This window comes from Lepidochelys olivacea (assembly GCF_965140295.1).
Source record: "Lepidochelys olivacea isolate rLepOli2 genome assembly, chromosome: 2".
NCBI lineage: Eukaryota > Metazoa > Chordata > Testudines > Cheloniidae > Lepidochelys > Lepidochelys olivacea.
Window position 1 is genome coordinate 85,587,892 of NC_140412.1, and position 19,351 is coordinate 85,607,242.

Sequence of the window (19,351 nt, forward strand, 5' to 3'; positions counted from 1 at the left end):
CTCCACTGTGCCTCCACCTCCTCCCCTGAGCGCGCCGCTGCCACTCCGCTTCTCCCCTGCCCCTTGCCACGCCAATCAGCTGTTTGGTGTAGGAAGCCTGGAAGGAAGGGGGTGGGGGCAGAAGCAGAGCGGCGGTGGCGCGCTCAGGGGAGGAGGCGGAGGCAGAGTTGAGGTGAGCTGGGGCGGGGAGAGGTTCCTCTGTGCCCCCAACCCACTGCGCTCTGCCTCCTCCCATGAGTGCGCCGCAGTTCCGCTTCTCCCTCCTCCCAGGCTTGCCGCACCAGCTGATTGGCATGGCAAGCCTGAGAGGGAGGAGAAGCGAAGCTATGGTGTGCTTGTGGGAGGAGGCGGAGGCAAGCTGGGGTAGGGGGTCCACAGCAAGTAAGCGGGGGGGTGCAGTGGAACCACTTGCGGTAACACAAATTCGCATATAACGAGGTAAAGCAGCACCACTCCCCGGAGCGCTGCTTTACCGCATTATATCCGAATTGTCGTTATATCGGACCTCATTATATTGGGGTAGAGGTGTAGGTGAAATTAAAAAGGATGAATATAAACAAATACTACAAGTATGTAGGGACAAAATTAGAAAGGCCAAGGCCCAAGTCAAGATGAAACTAACTAGAGATATAAAGGGTAACGAAAACATTCTACAAATACGTTAGAAGCAAGAGGAAGACCAAGGACAGTGTAGTCCCATTACTCAATAAAGGGGGGGAAACATCTGAGGAGATATCTGAGCCATTAGTGATTATCTTTGAAAACTCATGGAAGACTGGAGCGATTCCAGAAGACTGGAAAAGGGCAAATATAGTGCCAATCTATAAAAAGGGAAATAAGGACAACCTGGGGAATTACAGACCAGTCAGCTGAACTTCTGTACCTGGAAACATAATGGAGCAAATAATTAAGTAAGCAATTTGCAAATATCTAGATGATAATGAGGTGATAAGTAAAAGTCAGCATGGATTTGTCAGGAACAAATCGTGTCAAACCAACCTAATAGCTTTCTTTGACAGGGTAACAAGCCTTGTGGATAGGGGGGAAGTGGTAGATGTGGTATATCTTGACTTTAGTAAAGCTTTGGATACTGTCTTGCATGACCTCATAAACAAACTAAGGAAATGCAATATCAATGGCGTAATTATAAGTTGGGTGCGTAACTGGTTACAGAACCGTTCCCAGAGAGTAGTTATTAGTGGTTCTCAGTCATGCTGCAAGGGCATTACGAATGGGGTATCGCAGCCAGGGATCAGTTCTGGGTCCGGTTCTGTTCTGTATCTTCACCAGTGATTTAGATAATGGCATAGAGAGTACACTTAGAAAGTTTGCAGATGATACCAAGATGGGAGGGGTTGCAAGTGCTTTGGAGGATAGGATTATAATTCAAAATGATCCGGACAAACTGGAGAAATGATCTGAAGTATATAGGATGAAATTCAATAAGGACAAATGCAAAGTATTCCTTAGGAATGAACAATCAGTTGCACACACATAAAATGGGAAATGACTGCCTAGGAAGGAGTACTGTGGAAAGGGATCTGGGGAGTCATAGTGGACCAGAAGCTAAATATGAGTCAACAGTATAACACTGTTGCAAAAAAAGTGAACGTCATTCAGGGATGTATGGCAGGAGTGTTGTAAACAAGACATAAAAAGTAATTCTTCTGCTCTGCTCCTTACTGATTAGGCCTCAACTGGAGTATTGTGTCCAGTTCTGGGTGCCACATTTCAGGAAAGATGTGGACAAATTGGAGAAAGTCCAGAGAAGTGACAAATATGATTAAGTGTCTAGAAAACATGACCCAGGAGGGAAGATTAAACAAATCCAAACTTTTCAGTCTGGAAAAGAGAAGACTAAGAGGGGATGTAACAGTTTTTAAGTACATACAAGGTTATTATAAGGAGGAAGGACAGAAATTGTTCTTCTTAACCTCTGAGGGTAGGACAAGAAGCAATGGGCTTAAATTGCAGCAAGGGTTGGACATTAGAAAAACTTCCTAACTGTCAGGGTGGTTAAGCACGGAATAAATCGCCTAGGGAGGTTGTGGAATCTCCATCATTGGAGATTTTTAAGAGCAGGTTAGACAAATGCCTGTCAGGAATGGTCTAGATAATACTTAGTCCTGCTTGAGTACAGGGAACTGGACTAGATGACCTCTCAAGGTCCCCTATGATTAATTGACTTGGATACAGCATTTCTTATAACAAACATATGTGTTTCTTGGATTGTCTTAAAAGTAAATGAAATCTGTGAGGGCGTTGGAGTATCATTGATGGGGCGTCGTGGGTGAGAGGAAGGCTCTCCTGATTTCTGGAAGACGTGTTCTGAGGGAGGAGTTTGGATGGAGGAGAGAGAGCACATACTTGGTCATTGAAAACGGGAGGTTTGTTCCAATCATAGGGATTGCATGTGTGAAGGAATAAAGCTGAGAATATGAGGGATGAGCAAAAAGGGAATACCAGTGAAAGAGAATTGGGAGGAGTTTAGGGAGAGAAGGGAGTAGTGAGTAAAGAAGAGTAACAGTAGAAATGTAGACTGTGGCAAGATTAGGGAGGATCTTGAAGACTGGGTTGAGAAACTTGAATTCAATCTAGTAAAATGGGAAGCCACTTAAAGAACTCAGGGTGCAGGAATGTGATGTAATCATTGTAGGAGAGGAAAATTACCCTTGCAATGGCTGGTTGGATAAACCGTGAGGCGATAAGAACTAGAGATGACAAAATATAGACACAAGTTTTAACTATGCAAATGAAGAAAGGATGTTTTATGGTTATATCAGAAGTGGTGACAGTACCTAACAGAGGACTGGATGGAGGGGAAAGAAGGAGTCAGAAGAGTTAAAAAGATTACATTGCAGTAATGAATCTAAGAGGTAAGTTGGATAGTGTAGTTGACAGTGGTGATTAAAAAAGAAAAAAGCGGGAGCCAGGAAGCAGAGAACGTTAGGAGGAAAACTATTCACTTTCTTCAAAATAGTCTGAGATGATAGCAAAACAATCAGGATACTTCGGAGAGATAGCCAGAAAGGATACTGAATGGGAGAGGAAGAAGTTGGGAGTAGAGAGAGAACTCTGGCAATAGTTACTCTGAGATCTCATTCTCTCTAGAGTGGAAGAGGAGGAGGGAACCAAGGAAAAGACACAGGTGTGGTTGAGAAGGAGGATGAGGAAATGCTGAAGGAGTGAGCCTGCGAGGTGGGGAAAAACCTAGATAATAGTAATGGGAAAATAGTAGAAAGAAGATTGTGGATCAGTGTAGCAGGTATCGGACAGTATCACAATAAAGAAGAAGAATCAGTATTTTGGTTTAGCTGGGAGGCAATTAATGACATAGTTCAGAGTGGTTTTGGTGGAATGGAGAGGGACAAAGTCAGATTGTAGGGGATCAAGGAGCCGCATGAAGGAGAGGGAGCAGTGCAAAAAGACAGCACATTCTAAGATTCTGAATAAACAGAGGAGGGTAGGTGCTGAAGGTAGATAAAAAGGCAGGTGGGAATAGGTGAAGATTATTTTCAAAACACTAAAGCAGATGTAAGAGCATGCTTGAAGGCAAAAGGAAAAAGATAGGTGAAAGGTAAGAGAGAGGGAGGGGTCTGAGAAGAATTCAGAAAGAAAGTCCATCTAAGGTCCAGAAGGAGGTTAGAGGCAGAGCAGTTAAAACTCTCCTGGTAAAGATAAAGAGGAAAAAATAGGGGTGATGTCATGGTAGGTGTCTACTATAGACCACCGAGTCAGGAGAATGAAATGGATGAGGCATTTCTAGAACAAATATGAGAAATATCCAAAACACAAAAACCTGATAGTAATGGGGGACTTTAACTGCCCAGGCATCTGGTAGAAAAGTAATAGGGCTAAACAAGTATCCAGTAAGTTCTTGAAATATGTTGGGGACAACTTTTTGTTTCAGAAAGTGGAGGAAGTAACCAGGGGGAAAGCCATTTTAGACTTGAGTCTGACCAATGGGCAGGAGTTGGTTATGAATCTGAAAGTGGAAGGCAATTGAGTGAGAGTGATCATGAAGTGATAGATTTAATGATTCTTAGCAAAGGAAGAGTAAGAGCAGCAAAATAAGCACAATGGGCTTCAAAAACGCACACTTTAACAAAGTCAGAGAACCGGTAGGCAGGATTCTATGGGAAGAAAATCTAAGGGATAAAGACGTTCAGGAGAAGTGACAGTTTCTCAAGGAGATCATATTTAAAGGCACAACTGCAGACTATCCCGATGTGAAGTAAAGATAGGAAGAATAGTAGTAAGAGGCTCCATCAGGAGGTCTTTGATGACCTGAAAATCAAAAAGGAGTACTACAAAAAGTGGAAACATGAATCAGTTGCTAAGGAGAAGTATAAAAGAATAGCACAAACAAGTAGGGACAAAATCAGAAAGGCTCAGGCACAAAATGGAGGACGGGTGAGGTCCCAGAGAACTGGAAAAGGGCAAATATAGTACCTATCTTGAAAAAGAGGAGCAAAGAGGACCCAGGGATTTAGCCCGATCAGCTTATCTTCAATATCTGAAAAGATAGTGGAACAAATTATTAAACAATCAATTTGTAAGTACCTAAAGGGTAATAGGGTGATAAGGAAGAGACAGCATGGATTTGTCAAGAACAAATCATGCCAAACCAACCTAATTTCCTTTGACAGGGTTACTGTCCTAGTGGATGACATATCAGTAGGTGTGATTTTTTTTATATATATATATATATATAAAAGTAAGTTTTAGTTTAGTTTAGTTTGCAGATGACACCAAGCTGGGAGGGTTTGCAAGCTTTTTGGAATTAAAATTAGAATTGAAAAAGACCTTGAGAAATTGGAGAATTAGTCTGAAATCAACAAGATAAAAATCAATAAAGATAAGAACAAAGTATTTTGGTTAGGAAGAAAAAATCAAATGCACACACACAAAATGGGGACTAACTAGTTGGGGTGGGGTACACTGGAAATGATCTAGGGGCTATAGTTGATCGCAGATTGAATGAGTCAATGTGATGCTGATGCAAAAAAGGCTAATATCTTTCTGAAGCATATTAATAGCCGTTAGACACAGGAGATAGTTCTCCTGCTCTATACTGGACTGGCGAGGCCTCAGCTGGAATACTATGTCCAGTTCTTGGCACCACACTTTAGGAAAGATTGGAGAGATTGCAGAGAAGAACAAAATATTATAAAGGCTTAGAAACCCATGAGGAAAGGTTAAAAAACTGGGCATGTTTATTTTTGAGAAAAGAAGACTGAATGGACACCTGATAAGTCTTCAAATATGTGAAAGTCTGTTATAAAAAGGATTGTGATAAATTGTTCTCTGTGTCCATTGAAGGTAGGAAAAAGAAGTAATGGACTTAATCTCTAGCAAGGGAGATACAGGTTAGATATTCAGAAAAACTTACTAACTGTAAGGTTAGTTAAGCTCTGGAATAGGTTTCCAAGGGAGGTTGTGGTATCTTCATCATTAGAGGGTTTTTTAAATCATGTTAGACAAACACCTGTCAGGGATGGTCTTGATTTACTTGGTTCTATCTCAGTGCAGGGGGCTGAACTTAATGACTTCTTGAGGTCCCTTCCAGCCCCACTCTTCTGTAATTCTGTGACCCTACCTTGTAATTATAATGGCACAGAAGTGCAATTATAGATTAGGCCGGAATAGAGACTGGGAGTGGATGGGTCATTACAAAACCTAAACTTAATTTCCCCAATACTAATTTCTCCCAACTGTTACTCACACCTTCTTGGCAACTGTCTGTATTGGGCCACTCTTACCACTTCAAAAGTTATTTTTCCTCCCTTGGTATCCTGCTGTTGTTTGATTTATCTCATTAGACTGACCTCACACTTGGTAAAGCAATCCCCCATCCTTTCATGTATTTATACCTGCTCCTGTATTTTCACTCCATGCTTCCGATGAAGTGGGTTCTAGCCCACGAAAGCTTATGCCCAAATAAATTTGTTAGTCTCTAAGGTGTCACAAGGACTCCTTGGTTTTTTTTACAGTTAACATTGCGTCATGACATCTGTTTAAAGGTTGACTTTTCTAAATCCTTTAAAATGGACATCTGTTTTTTCTGCCTTTTGCAGTATTGTTTGCATTTATTTTCATGAGCCATTTTTGGAGCTTTACTTTCCCAGATTTAGCATCTCTGGGGCAGAAGAAAGATAAATGCAATCAACCACTTGCAACTATGTTTACTCAGAGTTTGTTTTGTAACTCTTTTATTACATACTCTTGCAAATTGTATACATATAAACATTTTTAAGTAGCTACAAAATATGATCTTCTACACTTTCCACAGTATGCATCCGATGAAGTGAGCTGTAGCTCACGAAAGCTTATGCTCAAATAAATTGGTTAGTCTCTAAGGTGCCACAAGTACTCCTTTTCTTTTTGCGAATACAGACTAACACGGCTGTTACTCTGAAACCTACAAAATATGAGGCACTCAAGGACTGCAATGCTTCCCATTGGATTTAATTCCTAGAGGTTTGGGCTTATGGGAGGTCTTGAACTGGGAGCCTGGGCTTAGTGATGATTAGTGATATATCTTCAAATCAACACTTACAGATAATTATATAACTAGAGTTGTCTCCATTTTTATTACCTGTCCAGACTGGTTTTCACTCTCCCTCCCTTCTTGTTGTCTTGTTTCAGGCAGATAGAGAGCGATAGGCAAGGTCTGCATATCTCTTCTTTAAACCCCCCCTCCCCCCCCCCAACTAACTTTTTTTTAAAAGCTGTTGTTTTGTGTCCATTCATACATGCATCTAGGCAGGCAATCACAAGTTATGTTAACTGCTTTTAAAGTGTCTGGGTTCATGTGGGTTGATATGCAGCAACAAGAATAGAGATCTCTGGAGACAATAACGTCAGAAAACTGAAAGCCTACTTTGCAACTTAATACAGAAAATTTGTGTAAGCCTCTGGAATTTTACAAAAATATTCATGAGAGTCCAAAATATGTTTTTGTAGGATATGAGAATTTATGTAAACAAATTTAGAATCTGCATTCATTCAGCATTAATCCTTACAATGTTCTTTTCAATAGAATTTCAGTCTGAAGGTTATTCTTCCTGGTTTGAAAGAAGACTCACAGATCTTCAAAATAAGATTACTGCCTGGTAAGTATTTTGAAATATTTGTGATGACATGTTGAAAAATATTCTAATGCTATTTTTTTTATAATGGTGTACCTCCATCCACAAAGACACAATACCTGATGAGATGTACATTTGCCTCTACATAATTTATGATCTGTCATTGTCCATAATATGTCAGTCCGGGTACTGGGCTTTGTATATTATTACTAGCAAGTGAAGACTGGAAACTTAAAACAAACTTTATGATGTCATTCCCCCTTTATATGGCAAACATTGGCTCAGCATTCCAGCTCTACCTGTTCTCTTAGCAGCTGGAAATCACCTGCCTGGCTGAGATACATTTTGGATATTTGCAAGGCTGCCACTTGACCCTTTGTATATATGTTTACAAACCACTGTGCCATTCTGCTGCATCCAGCTCAGATGCAAATTTTGGGAAGACAATCCTGCAGTCTGTGTTCAAACACACCCTGAGCCCCAGCTACTGTGGGTACTACCTGACGGTCATCTGGATGGAATACATGGCTGTATCTATTCAAAGAAGAAAACATGGTTACTTACTGTAACTTTTGTTCTTTGAGATGTGAAGCAGACATGTGTTGCGCAACCCATCCTCCTCTGATGTTTTGGTGTGAGGGAACTTTTGGGGGTCGGGATGGCGCCACCGTTATAAGGCCAGGAGAGGGCATAAGGCCACAAGATGTGAGCAATGCCCCTACAGGCACTGCTAGGGAAAGTTCTCTGGCTCTGGTGCACTGCATGTGTGCACATCTGCATGGAATACATGTCTGCATCACATCTTGAAGAACAACAGTTACAGTAAGTAACAATGTTTTATTGGACCAGCTTCTGTTGGTGAAAGAGACAAGCTTATGAGCTCAATAGAACTTCTCTTTACCTTGTCTCTGTCATATCCTGGGACTAACCTGGCTACAACAACATTGCAAATACCAATTTCTCAAGCAGTTCCACTTATACAGTATATGAAAGAGATTTACCACGGTGCCTTCAAGAAAAGATGCCAAATGCCCTTGTTCAGATGGTGGTGTTACTCCTTTTTGCACAGGCTTTTCCAGATTACGGAAATGTATGAGGTTTGTCAGGTCTGTCATGGGTTAACTACTCTTGGCCTCTGCCCTTTTGACCGACATCAGGTGTGCCAAACCATTTTGGGGAAATTATTCTACGGTTGCCTTCCTTATAGTTAGACTAGCAAGTCCACGTGCAATTTCTATTTTATTCCATTACCTTTTTCTGGGCTGCAGACAGATGTAAATGCTGTCTTCTGAGAATGGGTATAACAGTCTAATTTGATCAGATTACATAAAATGAAAGATGTACTTCTGAATTTTCACCTCTTCTTTGTCAAAGATATTTGGACATTCTCTGTCTTCCTGCAAATACCAGACACAGTTGAGATTTGTTCATAGAATTGCTGGGCATGGCCACATACTTTGCACTGGAATCTATACCTTTGGCAGTGCAGTGACACTTCAGAGCAATTGATTCAGTGCAATCCTACCTTTTAAAGCTAATTTGGGGGCAATAATGAGCAAAATCTTTTTCATTCTTTGCTTTTCTTAGGGGACTAAAATTTCATTGGGGGTTGCTTCCTGAGTAGAACCACCTGTTCATCTCCTTCTCTCCATCTATTCCTCCTGTTTGCTTTTTATGATGTCACAGGCTATCCCAAATAAGATGAAAGTACACTGGTGCTCCATGTGCAAACAGAACATAGCAACTACAGAAGAGCAACTCTGCTAAGATTGTTTCATGGGCCTGGGAACAATTGTAGGTCATGTCAATCCTGTGCGGAAGATCCTTAATTGCCACTTTAGGACTTAATAAAAACTCTGCATCTGGTCTCTTAATGCCTATCCTTTTCATTTGACATTTTTAATCGTTAGGGTCCCATTCAGCCACGGTAGGCAAATTTAGTAACCAGTTCTTGCTGATGATGATTTTCTACCATTTATTCTCCCAAAAGCTTGTTCTACACTCTGGTTTTCAAAAATAACTTCCTGTAAGGGATAGATCAGAAAACTCTGTTTGGCTAAAGCTTTTTACTAGCAGAGATTTTAATGTAGTCTTCAAAAGTTGTCATGATCTCTTTTCCCTCCCTCCTTCCCGATCCCCAAAATAGCTGTCACTTAATAGGTCTTTTCCCACTTGTTGATAAAAATCAGTTTTAGATACTTGGGTTGTAAATGTATAGATCCCAGCTCAGGTGGAATATCATAACTAATTACTTAGTTCCCTTTCCCTTTTTAAATTTTTTCTGAATGAATGGAGCTTTCACTCAGGATTTACTATTCTCTGTGATTCACCATAGTTGTTTTTATTGCATAGGGTAGAAATTAGAAGTTTTAAATAACTAATGGACAAGAAGAGAGATTCTTTGCAAAATATTTCTGAAAATAGACCAAAGCTATTTATTTTGTCTTTATTCATTCTCGAAGGGCTTTGACATATACCTTTGGTCTAATAACTTACAGTTTCCTTTAGGGACTCAACGTTAATTTTCAGAATTAAGATTGACAACATATAAAAATTATTTTACTTTTTAAGCTATAAAGTTTATTTCGACAGCTCTCACTATGACCTCCACATCACATCATTTTTTCTTTTTATTTATTTTTCTTTATGTTTGTGTATGAGTTATAAAGGTGGTAGATTACATGATTAGAATGCCTTTTAGCATGATTGATCAGATTTCTTTGTGGTTATCTGCACCCTATAGCACATTTCATATATTTGTCTTGCATCTCACGGGAAAGTCCAGTTTCAGTATCTCTATTGGTTTACTGGTCAGCACTGATAGTATTGGTGACTTGTAAAGATGTTATATTATATATCTGGTGATTGCTGTATGTTTGTCTATTTAAGCACATTCAGGAGAATAGTAAACAATGCACATGTAAGGACAGAACCCCCTGCTTATTTCAATACTAGAATTCTTCTGAGGAAAGATTCATGAACATGAATTGTGCTAGATTGTTTGTTACCAAAGGTACCTTGGCAGTTTATTTTCAGATTACCGTTGTTACACAGAGAAACTGAAGTCAGACAACTTGTAAAATTCTGAAGTGTAATCTCTACTCTGAAACTGTGTATGTTTACAGGCCCTCCTCGTCAATTGAAAGTGAAACCTGATTCTGAAATTCTAAAGATTGAAAATGGGACATCTTTCCCCTTTCAGGTTGAAGTGTTGGATGAAGCAGGAAATATAACAGCACAACCAAAACTGATAGTTCATTGTAAGGTAGGCTACATTTTATGTATACTAGCATAGGCTTCTGTTACGGCACTTGCTTTAATAAAAAAGTGTGGAAAGTCTATAATAAAAAAGTTTCGTCAACCAAATGTAATTTTCCAGACATTTTGAGATTTGATAGTAATTGCAACTTCAGTGCCACCTCTACCACATAGTCCCTGACTACATGTCAGAGGTACAAAAAGCTGACACATTAGAGATTAAAGAGATATTGAGATGAGGATATTTAATTACAGTATCAAGATACTTCAGGTCACGCTGTGTGTGTGTGCGCGTGCGTGTGTGTAGAGAAAGAGAAACCCTGCTTACATTTATTTGGTCTTTGGATTAGCTAATGCCTCAAGTGAACTCTTAATATAAGAAATAACAGACTATTATTTGCAATATATTATATGACAATAATTATTTTTAGTATTGGTTGTTTAACTGTCAGCAAACCACTGCAGAAGTTAATATTTTTTAACTCCTCTAACCCATTGCATGTATTTAGATTTCTCAGAAATAAGCTCACTGCGGGCAGCTTTAAAATGTTTAACAAGAATATTTGCACTTAGATTTTCATGTGTGTATTGTTTATGCATGTTATACGCTTAACTTTAACATTTTTATTTCATGAATGAGTGGTAAGTTTTCTATAAATTTTAGGGTATAAATCTAAACAAATTTTAAATTTTGAGTGGCAAGAGTCGTTGTTTGGGAAAAAAATAATTTAAGGCAAAATATTTTAAATATGCTTAGAGATGAAAATGCAGGCTAATCTGTATAAAAACAAATAGTGTATTATTCACGTATCCTAAGGGCAAGCCCACACTAGAGACATGGTATAGCTATGTCAGTTAAGTGTGGGGATTTTTGTTTGTTTGGCGGTGTTCTGTTTTGTTTTCTTGTGACATTTCTATAAGAGCAAAACCCCTAGAGTAGCTGCAGTTAAATTGGCATAAAAGTGCTTTTTGCCAGTATACTTTATTTCACTCCAGGAACTAATACAAGCTATACTGACAGTATAAGATGTGTACACACAGAACTGTTTGCCGTAGCTATATCAGCAAAAGTTTTCCAGTGTAGAGTGGACCTAAATTTTTAGGATAATGTGAGGGATTGTTGAAAACCAGTGTTTAAGCCTAAGCTACCTTCTTGCTATAACTAAGGAAGGACTGGTGCCCCTACATAATACATTGTTTGATGCTTTTTTTATGTATTATTAAATATGCATTATTAAACATGTATGTCAGTTACAGTTGTGATCCTTATCCTCCCAGGCCTCTCCTGTTGTTGTTTGTTCTCCATTGTTGTGAAAAGCCTGGCTTTGGATTCCAAGATTCTTGAAGGAGTGGACCTCTAATTTTACCTGTAAAGAGCCATGCTTGCCTTTGGTGTTGCATAACTAATATTTTAACTTATTTACATGCTACTATATTTAAGTGTAATTTTGCATTTTAAATAGTTTGTAGGTGCTCCAAATCTTCCTGTGTATGCCGTGGATTGCAGTAACGCTGGGACAAATATTTTAACTGGACCAGTGGTGCATGTACAGAATATAAAGAAAGACCAGATGCTCAAAGCAAGGATTGAAATACCTGTAAGTATTGATCTGCTGATGCATGCGAATGAAAGAGGTAGGGATGAATTTAAGTGACCGCCTGGACCTAAAGGATTGTGAACTATTAGTACCGACTACATGGTTGAAGTCTCCTTGATTGGTGCTACTGTCAGATTCCCCTAAAGAACCACCAGTTACCAAGAGTCCCTTTACACTGACTCCCCTGGTGCGAGGTGATAATACACAGCCTTCTAAGCCTCCAGTATATCCTACACCACTGCACAGGATGTCTTCATCCTCCCAGACCCGTAGTCTCCCCAGTTGTTGGGATCAACCCTCACCAGAGAGATTCTAACACCAGAAACAAGCCCATTCCATTAACTACTCATGCTTCATGACATGGGTACTGATGGCACTTCAGATGGAACTGGACCTGACCTTCTCTTCATTAGGAGAGTCAGATGTACCAGTGGAACTATCCTTCACTCCACCAAGGGAGTTCAGCTCAGACAGGGGATCAAGAGTCTCCTACTACCAATCTCGTCCATCCAAGTAAGGTCCTGCTGCTAGGGACCAATTTTTCCCAATAGCTTGGAGACTGCCACAACCTATTTTTGATCCCTCATACTGATGTGACAAGGGGCCATGGGGCCTGTACACAGCTGGAGACCGTGTGATCCAAGAGGGACTCTTTGCACCTCCTTGCCTCCAAGAGGTCAACCAGAGCTTCCTGAGCCTATGCAGGATGAAGAAGATGAACCAGATCTGCTGATACCACCAGTACCAACACGTATTTCATTTTCCTTGAAGTCTCATCGTTTCCTCTGGACAACCACACACAGTTCCAAGAGCTGCTTTGGAGAGTAGCAGAAGAGCCTCAGATTCCCTTAGAGGAGATCCAGTACTCACAACACAAGTGCCTGGACAATCCTACAGCTTACAGGATCTAGCTGAATAGCACTCCTGGTCAATGAGGTGACTGGAACCAGCAAAATCTGTGAGGCACATGGAACCTACCCGTTCATCTTACCCTAAGATGGCAGCAAAAAGTGATACTTTGTCCTGGCTAAGGGAGTGGAGTTTAGATTCATAGATACTAAGGTCAGAAGGGACCATTATGATCATCTAGTCCGACCTCCTGCACAACGCAGGCCACAGAATCTCACCCGCCCACTCCTGCAAAAAACCTCTCACCTATGTCTGAGCTGTTGAAGTCCTCAAATCGTGGTTTAAAGACTTCAAGGAGCAGAGAATCCTCCAGCAAGTGACCCGTGCCCCATGCTACAGAGGAAGGCGAAAAACCTCCAGGGCCTCTTCCAATCTGCCCTGGAAGAAAATTGCTTCCCAACCCCAAATATGACGATCAGCTAAACCCTGAGCAAATGGGCAAGATTCACCAGCCAGATACCCAGGAAAGAATTTTCTGTAGTAACTCAGATCCCACCCCATCTAACATCCCATCACAGGCCATTAAGCCTATTTACCATGAATATTTAAAGATCAGTTCTTGTTCTCCCACCATGTCCTGAACTTCCTAGCTGTCAAAGCAGCCGTGGAAAGGACTAAAAACACCCAAGGGCCAGCCTTGTGGCTCAGGAGGCCAAGCATTTAGACCTTATTAGGAGAAAGGTGTTTACTTCCACCAGCTTCCAATCTAGAATTTCCAACTACCCAGGCCCTCCTGGCAAATTTTTTTTTTTTTAATTATTCTAAATTCCTGGTCTCTAAAGACAGGATACTCCAGGAGAATAGGGCTTGACCTCACACCCTTTTTGATAAGAGCGTATTAGTGACAAGAACCTGATTACAAGATGCAGTTGATGCTGCTGATACTGCTTCATGATCACTGCTAGAGTGATGCATCAGGAATCTTGGCTACACTCTTCAGGGTTCCCCCGATAGGTACAAAACACCATGAATCATTGCCCTTTAATTAAATCAGTCTTTTCTACCTGAAGACAGACAAGTCTTTGCATTCATTAAAAGACTCCATGGCAATCCTCTGCTTCCTGGATATATATACCCCAGTTCTGAAGAAAGTAGCATCAGCAACCTTGCAAGCCTTTGCCACAGCCCTTCTATCACAAGCGCATTGACGAGCCACGCTGCAAATGGCAGTGGGTGCAGAAATGGAGATATATTGCCCAATACACCTCTTCTGCAGCTACCCAGCCTCCCCAACCAAAAAATACTTTTGATGGGACACTAAGGAGCTGTAAACCAATGTTCATGACATCTCCGAGATCCACTTTGGTGGATGCCTAGTACAATTTCACCACAACTGAGGGCAATAACAATGGACAACAGGTCATTCTTTTAGCTCAGTAGAGGTTCACCTGACGGCAGTCAGCACTTGTCACCCTGCAAAGGATGGCTTCTCTATCTTTTCTCACCTAGTCACCTCCCAATCAAGTTTTTAAAGGTCTTAATTAGAATTTCCCCACTGGTAATAAGACCAGCTGCTCAATGGGACCTTAATGTAGTGCTTTCAGCACATACCAAGCCACCTTTCAAACCCCCTGTTTATCTGTCTGATGCATCACCTGGCTATGAAGGTTGCTTTCCTCTTTGCCATCACCTTGGCCAGATGGGTAGGTGAACTGAAGTCCCTAATGGCAGACACTCTTTACACTGTATTTCATAAAGACAGGGTCTCGCTATGACTACATCCAAAATTCACTTTTAAAGTAGTTTTGGAGGCTCACATAAACGAGGCTATCCACTTACCTCTCTACTTTCCAAAACCCCACACTTTCAGCATAGAGAAGAAACTTCATTCCTTCAACGTAAGATGAGCTTTGGCATTTTACCTACAGAGAAGAAAACAGATCAGAAAGTCATCTAGGCTGTTTCTTGCCATAGCAGGTCTAGCCCGAGGACAAGCTGTTTTCTCCCAGTGTATCTCTGGCTGTATCCTACCTTTTCAATCAGTGCACACACCTTTGTTCCCCCACTGAGCTACAGGCTCATTCTACAAGAGCACAGGCAGCCTTGTTAGCATCACTTCTAGAAGTACCTCTGCTTGATATTTGCGAGGCAGCCATGTGGAGTTCCAGCCACACATTCTTGGGCAATACACCTTGGTCCAAGCCTCCTCCACTGATGTGTCCTTTGAGACAGTGGTTCTACAAGCACCTATATCACTTGGATCCTCACACCCTCCTTCTATTTATGTACTCGTTGTCAGTCACCTACAGTGGAATACACATGGGGAACAGCACTCGATGAAGAAAGGGCAGTTACCTTTATAACAGCAGTTTTTTTGAGATGTGTTGCCCTTATCTCTATCTCACTACCTGCCCTCCTTGCCTGCTGCTTTGGCTCCTCACTGAATCAGGATAGGAGGAGGAATTGGAGAGGCCTGGGTCCGCACTGCCCCTTATACTCTCAGCCTAAAGCACAAGGAGAGCAAGGGTACAGGGGCAGACCAACAGACATTAGTGACTAGAATTCTTTGGTCTCAGGTGCATCGAGCACACGTATATAGTGTGGAATACAGATAAAGACTGTGCATCTCGAAGAATTCCAGTTATGAAAGGTAAGTATTTTCCCTATGCCTTAATAGGGACCACGCCACTGGACCTGGTTGCTTTCCCTAGATCTTAGGTGTCCTGGGAAGGATTCCAGGGATCCTTGGATCTGAATTGGTCAGATTAGTCCTTTGCATAGGCACTAAGAGTCTGGTTGTGTGTCCTCAGACTTAGTTAAGAAGGGATATTGCAGATTTAATCTCCAAAGTTTAGGAGCTGTAGTAATTTGGATTAATGGTGATACTTTATATCACTGATGAATATATTCTTAAGGTCTGATTTTCAGGGATACTAAACCTAATATCACCCACTGATGTCCAGAGGAGCTGCAGCACTCAGCACCTCTAAAAATATTGCCATTGGTATTTAACCCTGCAAAAGTTACAGTTGAATAATAAGATGGCAAACTGACCTATTTCAAAAAGGGGGGTGTTATACTCTCGAACATAGATGTAAGGTTATTTTTAAAAATTGTTGTTTTTTAAAAAAATACACTGGATTTGAGGCATGTGAAACATTAAAATTTCTACAAATAACTAATATTTCAAGATGTGAAATTAAGATTTGCATTTTTATTGTAGTTTTGATTGGTGGTTGAGAGGCCAGATTCTGACCTCAGTTACACCTAAGCCAGTATAAACCCAGAGTAACTCCATTTATCTCAGTGGAGGTTAGAACTCAAATACACTCAACACTCACAAAATGTACAAGTTTATATTTCATGTCTTATTTATATCACATTCAATGTTTTTGCCATGCATAGAGTTGTAAAGATGTGCCACCAGTGGAAAAGACTATTAAGCTACTCCCCAGTAGCCATGTTGCAAGACTGCAGATTTTTAGTGTAGAAGGACAAAAGGCTATTCAAATCAAACACCAGGATGAAATTAACTGGATTGCAGGGGATGTCATGCACAACCTTATCTTTCAAATGTATGATGAAGGAGAAAGAGAGATCATCATAACTTCAGCTCTAGCTGAAAAAATTAAGGTGGGTATTTTAGAAGAAACTTTATCATAAATTCAAAGGAAATGGGACACAATTGACAGAAAATACAATACGTAAAGATGAAAATGTACTGGCTTCTTTACAAGGGGTTTGTTCTCTCTCTCTCTCTCTCTTTTTTTTTTTTTTTTTTTTTTGAATCAGGTACATGAGCAACATTCCAACTGATTAGTCTCAGGATATGACTACACTGCAATAAAACTCCCATGGCTGGTTCATGTCAGCAGACTTTTACTGCTAGACTGTAAAAGTTGAAGAGTAGACATTTGGGCTTGGCTGGAGCCTAGCTCTGGAACTCTCCCTCCCCACAGGCTCCCACTTGAGCCTGAATGTCTAACTGCAATTTTATAGCCCCACAGCCCAAGCCCCAGTTATCTGACAGGCCAGCCCTGGATATTTTATTGTAGAATAAACATACCTTCACAGGCCCCTTGAAGATCTACAGCACCATACAAACATGCAAATGTTACTTTTCTCATTTAATAAGATTGCTTATCTCTATAAAATCCAATAAAATGTTAAAACTATGTCCATAGGGGGTAAAGACACTTAATGACCATTTTATTGAATTGAGTAAAACTTGTGTAATATGCATCATATTCTGTTACCATTAATGCCAGAAACTATCTCAACAGTAAAGGTCTTAGACTAAGATTACTTTAATTATGTAACACATTTTATTAATTGATAAAAGTAACATTACTTTGCTTGTTTGGCATTCTTGTTCCTCAAGGCTGCTGAGACTCAATAAGAATCTTGCCTGAGTAAAAATTGCAGAACAGGTCCTTTGGTTTATTCAGAACATCTTTTGCGGTAATATGTATTATGAAAAGTATGTTAGCATTTTCTAGCCTTTTTAAAAATAAAATACAATAGAAGTCCTGCCTCCTCCAGTGCAAAATTTCCTCATCTCTTCATAGCTACTCTCCAGTATAAAATGTTAATCTGTGTAATACCTGCCCCAGACCTATATTCTCAACTTTGGGGGCTTTCCCAACATTCGGTAGCCTGATCAGATTTGTGTCAAACCTGTAACTTCATGAAGGATTTGTGTAGGGCTTGATACCCAGGCGGAGCTCCATTGAATTGATTCAGATTTTGTCTTGGTAAGGTTTTATAGCATTAGGACTCTGTTAACATGACATTTTAGGCAGTCAGAAAGGTTGAATGCAAGTTCTCTTCAAAGTAGACTTCTGTATTTGTTCAGGTAACAGAGGTTAGTGTTGGAAAAACTCAAGGCTCTCATGAATAAGATTACTACTACTGTGTACATTTTTACATACACAGTCCAGTCCTGAAAACCATAATGTATATGTAAAAATGAAGGGATGAATTTGTATAGCCAGTGATTAGTTAATAAATATTTTGGTTTTAGGTTAACTGGACACCCAGGATTAACAGAGAGCAAATGATTCAGGGACTACTGCCTGATGTTAAAGTACCAACGTCTGTAAAAGATGTGCGTTATTGCCTAATTACATTCCATGATGACCATGTATCTTTGGAGAGTGCATTTACAGTCAGGTCTGTTCTTTTAAAACACATTTTTATTGATGATGCTTTTTGTAAAGGGTTGTAATACTGTCCTTTAAAAAACAATAATTAGTGTTTTTTCTATAAAAGGGAAAAAATTAAAAATATTTGGTGAAAGAGATCATACTTTGTAAAGAATTAAATAGGTTATCCTAAAGCAAAAAATGTTGATTGCAGAGAAGAACATGGTGTGTGAAGAAAAACATCAGTGTATGGCTGTACATAGCTTGACAATCACTTGTGAATATAAATCCATTTATAGGGAGGATGTTGGTGAAAAATTTTGGTAGGCTTCAGTTGCCTGTGTTACAGGATTGTTGAAAAGCATTGGCCTCTCTCTATTGGTTACAGCAACAACAAAAGGGAAATATTTGCATCAGTGCAGAGCACATTGTTACAGGTATCATACAATTGGAAACAGTGATTGTTAAATATGTACCTGACTTTCAGCATCTACAGAGCTTCAGAGCAGTGTACAAATATTAACTAAAAGTCAAAATATCTTTTCAAGGTAGGTTTGCAGCAGTCAAATGTTCTCAAGATCCACAAAATACAAAATGGTAGCCAACCCTGAAGCAAGAAGACTGTAAAAAGTTGAAGCAGGAATCTCATCTTAAGTGCTTGTAAAACACTCAACACACCTTTGTAGTGCAAAATAAATTACTTGAATAGACAGAAGATATTTTGATTAGGTAGTAGCTGCCATTCTTCTTCAGGAGAGAGATTCTTGAAAAACAAACCAAAAAGATTCTTGAAAAACAAACCATTGTTGTTGCTGAAACAAAACAGAATACTAGAGACCATCACCTTTATTTTTTATTCCTTATCTGAGAAGGTGATTCTTCTGTCTTCCCCTTGATAGGAATCTTCTTAACAAATTGTGTTTAGGAAGCTGATTCAAGCATAGTTATTTGTAAAATAAACTTATATTTGCATCTGAAAATTATTTTTTTTTAGTCAGACATGGTTGTCTCTTTACATAGAAGGCACTAAATGATAGTGCCAAATACGCTAACTGGTTGGAGCCCAAAGATTTGTTTGCTGCCAATACAGCATTAATATCACAAATTTATTCCCAGTCTCCCTCTAGATGAACCCTAGGACTTCCTTGGGAACAAGGCTTAATAGCCCTGAGAAGAATGTATGCAATGGTCTTGTAGTTATGTCGGTCCCAAGATATTAGAGAGATGAGATGGCTGAGGTAATACCTTCTATTGGATCAACTTCTGTTGACGAGAGAGACAAGCATTCGAACTACCCAGAGCTCTTGATCAGCTCTGGGAAAGATACTCAGGCTATGTCTACACTGGCAATTGAGCGACAAAACTTTTGTCTTTCAGAGGTGTTTAAAAAAACCAAAACCCTGAAAGACTA

At 40.0% G+C, this 19,351-nt stretch overlaps 1 protein-coding gene across 1 annotated transcript in view; it reads left to right on the forward strand.

Annotated features, from left to right (window-relative positions):
• SMCHD1 (structural maintenance of chromosomes flexible hinge domain containing 1) overlaps positions 1-19,351 on the forward strand; it is a 165,034-nt gene that overhangs the window by 63,622 nt on the left and 82,061 nt on the right. Inside the window, exons 21-25 of the mRNA XM_084620188.1 lie at positions 7,043-7,115; positions 10,217-10,356; positions 11,813-11,947; positions 16,202-16,429; positions 17,820-17,968. Coding sequence (XP_084476314.1) covers positions 7,043-7,115; positions 10,217-10,356; positions 11,813-11,947; positions 16,202-16,429; positions 17,820-17,968 — 725 coding nt within the window. The remainder of the gene's footprint in view (positions 1-7,042; positions 7,116-10,216; positions 10,357-11,812; positions 11,948-16,201; positions 16,430-17,819; positions 17,969-19,351) is intronic.